Source organism: Parasteatoda tepidariorum, chromosome 3, assembly GCF_043381705.1.
Source record: "Parasteatoda tepidariorum isolate YZ-2023 chromosome 3, CAS_Ptep_4.0, whole genome shotgun sequence".
NCBI lineage: Eukaryota > Metazoa > Arthropoda > Arachnida > Araneae > Theridiidae > Parasteatoda > Parasteatoda tepidariorum.
Window position 1 is genome coordinate 77,595,845 of NC_092206.1, and position 7,709 is coordinate 77,603,553.

The window sequence follows — 7,709 nt, forward strand, 5'->3', positions numbered from 1 at the left end:
CGAAGCGGAGCAGGCCCCGAACGCAGAAACTACTCATAACTAACTATATTTACACTATATTTTTTTCAGAAAAATACCATGGACCTTGCGGATGATCGTCTTATCCACCTGCTTTTCAATCTGCCACTGAAAATGTCACGCAGATTTTCAAAAAAAGTTCTCACTGCAAAAATAAGGAACGTTTTCTGTAGAAACAATTTGAATGACAGCAAGAATAAGTTATGATGATGAATCAGAAGATGATGATAGTTCAATTCATTTTTTGATCGACGGGACTCATATTGTTGTCTTAATCAGAGCAAAGTATCATCAATGACATGATCATATGTAACAAAATGAGCCCTCGTTTGCTGGAAAATAAATCATTGTGAATCTATCACAAGCAAACAGTTAACTTTTTACCACCACTTATGATATAAGGAGCGACTTTGATAAGCATGCAACATATGGTTTAAGTTATGATGCATTGCTAATGGTGCTCGAGGAATAATTGGAATAGGTCCTTTTAATGGATTTGGTATGAGCTTATGAACAGGAACTGGGTAGTTAACTCTGGGAAATTGTTTGTGAACAGGAAGGGGATAACTAGCCTGGGATATAGCCTGGGTAAATGGTTTATGCACTGGAACTGGATAGTTTGGATGGGTTTCAATATCAATCACAGGTTGGCGGTACATTGCGTAATATTTTGGATGAAGTCGAATGTGGTGCTCGATGATGCGAGCATTTTTTGGAATAGTCAAGGGATCAGGATCTGGTTTCATTTTTTCATAAAGATGTTCTTTCTCTGGATCGTAAGGAATTTCTTCAACACCGCCAGAATAGCTGGTGGTGTGACTACCTGGAGGACTGTTGTGGATTTCGGCACTGTGATGATGATCATGAGGGTTGTTGGGTGAATCGTGGTAACCTTCTTGAGAATGAGAATCGACTGGAGGGTTATGACTAGAATATCGGTTGCTTTCAAAATTCGAGGGTCCAGGACTTTCATAATCAGAAGGGGAGTATGGTGCTTTACCTTCCGAGTCAGGTGAATAAGCACCGTCTTTATGTTCATGGCTATGAGGAGGATAGTTAGAATCATGATGAGAATGAACAGAAGGATATGAAGAGTGTGGACCTTTTGAACTACTGTAACTATCAATTACATGCTCATCCTTATGATCATTGTAATTATTTCCGTAACTTCCATAACCATCATTGTGGTGAGGATCTTTATCCACGGCATAAGTTACTTCGTTTGGATAGTGTTTTTTAGAATCATGGTATTCATCAGTAGAATAAGGTCCAATTCCATGTTTATACATTTCAGCACCAATATTGCCGTCCATATTAGGTCCTATTTCGCTACTGTGAGGCCGTTCACCATCTCTATATCTATGATACGTTTTTCTGCCGTAACTTTTATGAGGTCCCGTGTAATGATATCCTTTTTTAGGGGTTTCATTAGAAGCTTTTTCCCCGGACTCATAACTACTGATACTCGAATGACTGTTTCCGATTGTCCCTGAATTGTAACCATTAGCACTCGAGTAACTGTTTCCCAAGTCAGGTCCTATTGCACCTGAATCATAGTCACCAATACTTGAGTGGGTATTGCCTATATTGTGATTAAGAGGCCCAATTGATCCTGAGTTGTAACCATTAATACTTGAGTAGCTATCTCCAGCATTTTGATTAAGAGGCCCTATTGCAGTTTTTCCCAACATGTCTTTCAAATTGTCTAAGTTTATCTTTGGGTAAAGAGAGCCTGGGTTAACACTTGACATCATATTCCGTAGATTACCAAGGCCAGCCAGGAGGGTGGCGTAAGAATTCGTTTTAGGGGCGACTTCTATTTTTTTACCATCTGCACCATAGTGATGATGATGATTATGAAGATGGAAGTGGTTTCCATCTTCCTTGTGCATATGATTAAGTGTGTCATATTTTGGTATGCCATGAAGATGCTGACCGGAGATCCTTGTGGACACATGACCTAAAGGCACTTTGGCGATCTTCATTAAATCTTGGTAATACGGCGAAGGTAGAGGTGCTGGCATTCTACCTTGAGTATCATGATAATGCGAAGAGTATTCTAAACCATCCTTAGATCTGCTGTGTACGATAGTGGTATCAGAACTTTCAGGGTTAGTTTTGGAAATTTTGTTTTTGCTACGAGAACAGGGTTTTCGAACCCTTTTCCTAGGTTTTTTATATTCTTCAGTTTTGGGTGGTTCTCCATTAAAATGGAAAGACGATATTGTCTGAGGACTTTGGTCACTTGAATAATCATCGTGATAGGAGTCACTGTACTCTTCAGGATATGAAGAGCTTTGAGCTGTCAAGTCCTTGCCGTTAATCACCTTTTTCTTGCTCTCATCTTTAGGGACAGAGTACCACTTCAAAACCTTGTAATCCTCTTTACTCACGTTCTGAAGTTTGATCTCGTAACTAGGGGAGGGTGTTAGTTTTCTAAGACTACTGAACTTTAATATAGTCTTGCTTTCTGCTGGTTTTGAATCCCTAATCTTTGTGCCAGGTAGAGCGTAAACTTTCGATTCTGTTGACTCCAAGGATAACAAGTCATGAACTGCATCGGATAAAGTAAGAGCTGCTAAAGCTTCATCTGATATATCGTCTTTATAGGCGTTAGCAGACAGGGCAACCAGAAGTAAAAGAAGGAAACTTCCCTGCAAATTTAAAAAAAAAAGTGAATAACGAAACAAAAAAGGCTATATTTAAAAAACCACATTTCTAGAGACAACAATCAATTATTATAATTTTTTTTGTACAGTAATTCAATATAGTTTTGATGTTCAATAAATCTCACTGATGATATACAGTTGGACTTCTATTTAACGAACTGCCATTTTGGGAATTTCTCTATTTTGCGAATTTTTTCGTGGAACCAAGAACATTTTGGAAATTTCTTCGTAAAATAACGTCCAAATAGCGAAGTAAATTTTCTATTTAACGAACTTTTCTTTGAGATCCACTTACCCTACTTCCCAAAATATTTCACAACATTTTAGACTTTTTAGCGCATTTTATGGGGGAAATTATCTAGAATTGATTTTAGAAGCTACTTAACTTTTAGCGAAAGCAGTAAAATCCGTTTCCCTTTTTGTTTGCATTTCAAACTAAAAACTCAGACAAAATTAACAGATTTTATCAGTAGAAATTAAATTTAAGAACGCATTTGATAACGTATGCTTAAAATTACTTTTATAATAAATACATTTGTAATTTTATGCATAAATTTAGCTTTTATTTGTTGAAAATATATGTAGCATGATAGTATTACACTGGATAATGCTTTGCTCGATTCCTGCTTTTCATGCAGATCTCTTTTATGGTTAAGATTTATAAAATAAGTAGTAAATACTACTTTACAAGATAAAAGTGTATCGATTATGTCTAGTGTTTATGAATTTAAAGCCTGTTTTATGCTGTTTAAGCATTTCAAAAGGCGATTTTCTATTCTTTTCTACTTAACGAATTTTCCATATAACGAACTTATTTTCAGGATTTAGACACTTCGTTAAATAGAGGTCCGACTGTATACATATATCTGTATATATATATATATATATATATATAACACAAAATTTAATGTTAAATAACATATATGATCTGAAATAATTGAATTCTAAAATCTGTCATAACAATAATTTGTACTTTTATAAAGTTATTGATAAAGTTATTTATATGCCAAATAAACAGTTAATTTTTTGAAAATAAGTTAGTTTTTTTACTAAAAATTTATTTCCAGAGGATAATTTTACAAACGAATTTAAAAAAAATTATATTCTTATTTATTAATGTCTGGTTGAGTTAATAATTTACGCACCGTATTTGTAATATACACTGTGGGCCAGAAGGCCATGATCTTTGGCCAAAAGTCAAAAATTTAATTTCAATTAAAATATGTTTAGGTAGCTTTAATATCGCCCAAATTAAGTATTCATAATCATTACAAGCATTATAATTTACTTTTCGGACCGACAAGAGTACAATGTAGTGAAAAATATGTTAAAAAATTTTTTTTAAATGTAACTATTAAATTTATATTTCAGAAATATATGCAGGAGTTTCACCTTTCTGTTACATTTTTATCAGATTAATTAGTCTGAAATTATAGTACAATTTTTCAATTTGTTGGATAGGTTAATACTCTTGACAAACTTATAGTTTATATCTTATCATTTGACATTTTTCAATGTTTGAATCAGTTTCGAAACTTATCTCCAAAAAGTTCCACAATGTAATTAGCTAAACTTTTTTTTTTGTCTTCTTTGATGTTTCTTCTTTCGAAAAAACCTGCCCCATTTTGCCCATGTTGCAAAGGTGGACTAAATATATCGAAAAAAAAATTATGTTTTTTTTTTCTTCATGTTTTCGCTTTATTTTGTAATTAATTCGCGCTATTTTGTAATATTACTTCGGAAATATAATTTGCTTTTCATTTTTANTTACTACCTTTGGTGTGAACTTTATTTATTTATTTTTTTTTTTACTCGCTATATTTTAGCCGTCATCTTGTTTTTTTGTTGTTGGTATTTTTAGTGTACTTCAAAATTTCAACTATGAATTCAATTTACCTGCACATGAAAACCCTAAATAAAAACCCCCAAATTTTGAAACAAATTCCATCGAAATACACGAAGCCTTGGATGCTGGCCCACTGTGATATGCCATTCTCTTTCTTTTTAAGAAATCGCCGACTGTGAACGTTAACTTGATTTTAACGCGAAGTCAGGAATAAAGTTAGAAAAAACTTCGTCAAGTGTAGTTACAGATTCCGATATATTTCTCTTTCGTTACTACAATCAGAACAGTTTTGAAGCTGCGTGACGTAACTTGCAACTTTAGATACACGAAATCTACACAGCAAAAAAGGGTTTCTCAGAATTTAATAAAAATATATCAAAATAGCTTCAAAACAAATAATAGTGGAATTTGAAAACCCTATACATTCAAAATTGAAACAGTATATACACAAATTTTTTTTTGCAGAATGCTTAGTTTCAGAAGAAATGAGAGAGCGAAATTTTCTGAGACAATTGTTTGTTGGCTGCCGATAGGATTCGAACCAAGGACATTCAGGATCATAGTAGAATTCTCTAACAGCAATAGTTGTGTTATAGTTACTTGGTGCATATACTTTCAAAGACACGGATAACCTGTCTACTTTAAAACTCCTTCCGATCCCTTGTTCTCGGGCTACATTCCAACGAAAGAATTTTCCATAGTATTTGATAAGTGTTTTATAATATGATTGATTTGCAAGTTTGCAGCTCAAATGAATCAAAAATCAGTTTCATCCCGTTCTCATGAATTATTTATCAGGCTTCCTATATTAGGTTACCACTACTAAAATTAATGTTAATAATTTCGCTATGTATGGGAATGACGTCACCTAATTCGTATTTTTAAAAGTATGTGAAACCACGTGTTTCCCACATTTATGCTTACGCTTTTAAAGCGTTTTTCTTTTAAATTAATTATAGAAACTCAACAAGAGCTTATGAAATGAAAACAAAGCCTTGGAAAAATTATGGTAAATTCTGAATGTCACATTTTGAATGATACTTTATGTATAGTTAATCTTTCTTTTTGTGAGTGGAATTTGTAACTCAGATTACGGTAAATCTAAGAATACGAAGTCGCTTCGACAACAACAACAGCAAATAATAAAAAATAAATTTTCTATATTAGATGCCCTGACTGTGTAGGAGGGTTAAATTAGGGAATTTATCCATTTCATAGGGCTGTAAAACATTTACAGCCCTATGAAACGGTACCATAGTACCTGTATTATTAAACTATAGCACCTATATTATGCACCTTAGTATTACAGGTTCTCATTACAACATACCTGATAACGGCTATACCAGAAGTATATAATATCATATTTAATTAAATATTATTGGTATCAATAATACTTTGGTGATTTTTCATAATTTTAGAAATAAAGTTCCGATATTGGTTCAATGATTATTGAAATATTAGTGTTGTTGCTGAGTATTCTCGAGAATTACAATTACCTAATTATGGTAAGAGGCATTAGTGGAAATAATTTTTTTAAAATTAAAATACTAAATTAATGGAGAAAATGTACTTATTTGTGAATATAAACTGTAAAAAACTGATACGTTGTTACTGAAGCCAACAATACTTAATTATTTTTGTTAATGGGTACAAATTGAAATTTTTAAAAAAATGGTACTAAAAGGCTAAATTATTGGAGAAAAGGTTAGAAAAACCGTAAGAATCACCTTTAACGCGAATGATGTTTAGATAATTTTAATAGCGGGTACAACTGGTAATTTGTACTCTGTAATAAGTACTAAATATACTTACATTGGTACCAAGATTTCTCTGAGTAAATAGGTTTTACAAAGGAGAACAATGTTGACTAAGGTACTTTTTGACTCTCAGGGCAATTGAGCAATAGTATTAGACACTTAGAGCAATAGTATTATGCCAAATGATACTGAATATAATTATCTTTGTTTTGAAGGTATGAACTTTTAAAACCATGATTTGCTTAATTTGATAACAAAAATCCCCGGAAAGGGCGTAAGTAAGAGATATGTATGAAAAAGATATGTATATGAAAGAGATATGTATAGGTTGATTACAGTAATTTTCGACTATCAGGAGTTGCACTCAAGCAACAGTATTTTTCCAAATGATACTTAATATAATTAATCTCTATTTTGAAGGAATGGACTTCTAAAATATGTTTTTCTTAATCTAATAACGTAAAGCTACCGGAAAAGGTCAAAAATATTTTAAAAAATCGGAACTGTTTTAGCTAAATTATTTGTGTCGGTATATGTCTTTTTGCTTTGTGCATGACTCTGAACTGTCTGTTAAAACAGATTAATTTATGATTTGCTTTCTTTTCAACCCATACGTAGAATGAGCATTCAGCTGATAAAATATATATTAAAGGATTTTAAATAAGGAATTTGCACTAGACAACAATGCATCATATGAAAAATAATATCTTACGTCATACCTGAAAATCATAATGTTCTTCAACAAAAATATTCTTCTTGACAAAGGAATTTCAAAACTCTTCAAATAAAACGCTGTTATAACGACCATTATAAGTATGGATTTCTGGATTACAATTCAAAAATTTAACAAAATTGCGTTCTTCATATAGATGAACGAAACAATATACCGATAAAAATTCTACAAAAACTTAGTAATGCATCAAAATAAAATATTAAATATGCTACTAAAAATTAGTAACAAATGTGCAAAACTAAAATTAAAATGACACGAAAAAATATATATTTGAAATTAAAAGTACTTTATAAGACGCTGTAACACCATAGCATGATAGAATTTAAAAAATTAATAAAATAACATTACCTGGACAACAGAGGTAAATAACCGCATGGTAAACGGTATTCCTATATTCCCGAAGTGAAACTGAGGAAGAATCACAACTGAATGGATTAGAAAACTTGCAATAGTGAAAATAAATCGCTTCACTTGTTACCAGTCTCATTTATAGAGATTGGCCTCACTTTTTCCCTTTCAAACAAAAATAAGAAATCAGTAATGCACGTCCACGTTTTTCCGTGTAGACGCATAACGGTTCCTTTCATAGGCAGGGAGAGGAGTTTAATTATGTTTTGGAGGTGTCGTTTACTTTTTGGGGTCGATACGCTACGCTTTTGAAAAGAGAAATTTATATTTACCGGTCA

At 32.4% G+C, this 7,709-nt stretch overlaps 1 protein-coding gene across 1 annotated transcript; it reads right to left on the reverse strand.

Annotated features, from left to right (window-relative positions):
• Positions 1–253: 253 nt before the first annotated feature.
• Positions 254–7,467, reverse strand: LOC107445620 (uncharacterized). The gene is made up of 2 exons (XM_016060052.3): positions 7,372–7,467; positions 254–2,672 (listed from the first exon to the last, which is right to left on the reverse strand). The coding sequence occupies exons 1-2, from the start codon at positions 7,396–7,398 to the stop codon at positions 399–401; spliced, it is 2,301 nt and encodes a 766-aa protein (XP_015915538.2). The 5' UTR covers positions 7,399–7,467; the 3' UTR covers positions 254–398.
• Between the last annotated feature and the right edge of the window lie 242 nt (positions 7,468–7,709).

What these genes read in the sequence shown, in the direction of transcription:
- LOC107445620 (XM_016060052.3), bottom strand. Translation starts at nt 7,398, where the DNA reads ATGCGGTTATTTACCTCTGTTGTCCAG. An exon ending in TATTTACCTCTGTTGTCCAG is followed by an intron (nt 2,673 to 7,371) that starts GTAATGTTATTT and finishes TTAAATTTGCAG; the next exon opens with GGAAGTTTCCTTCTTTTACT.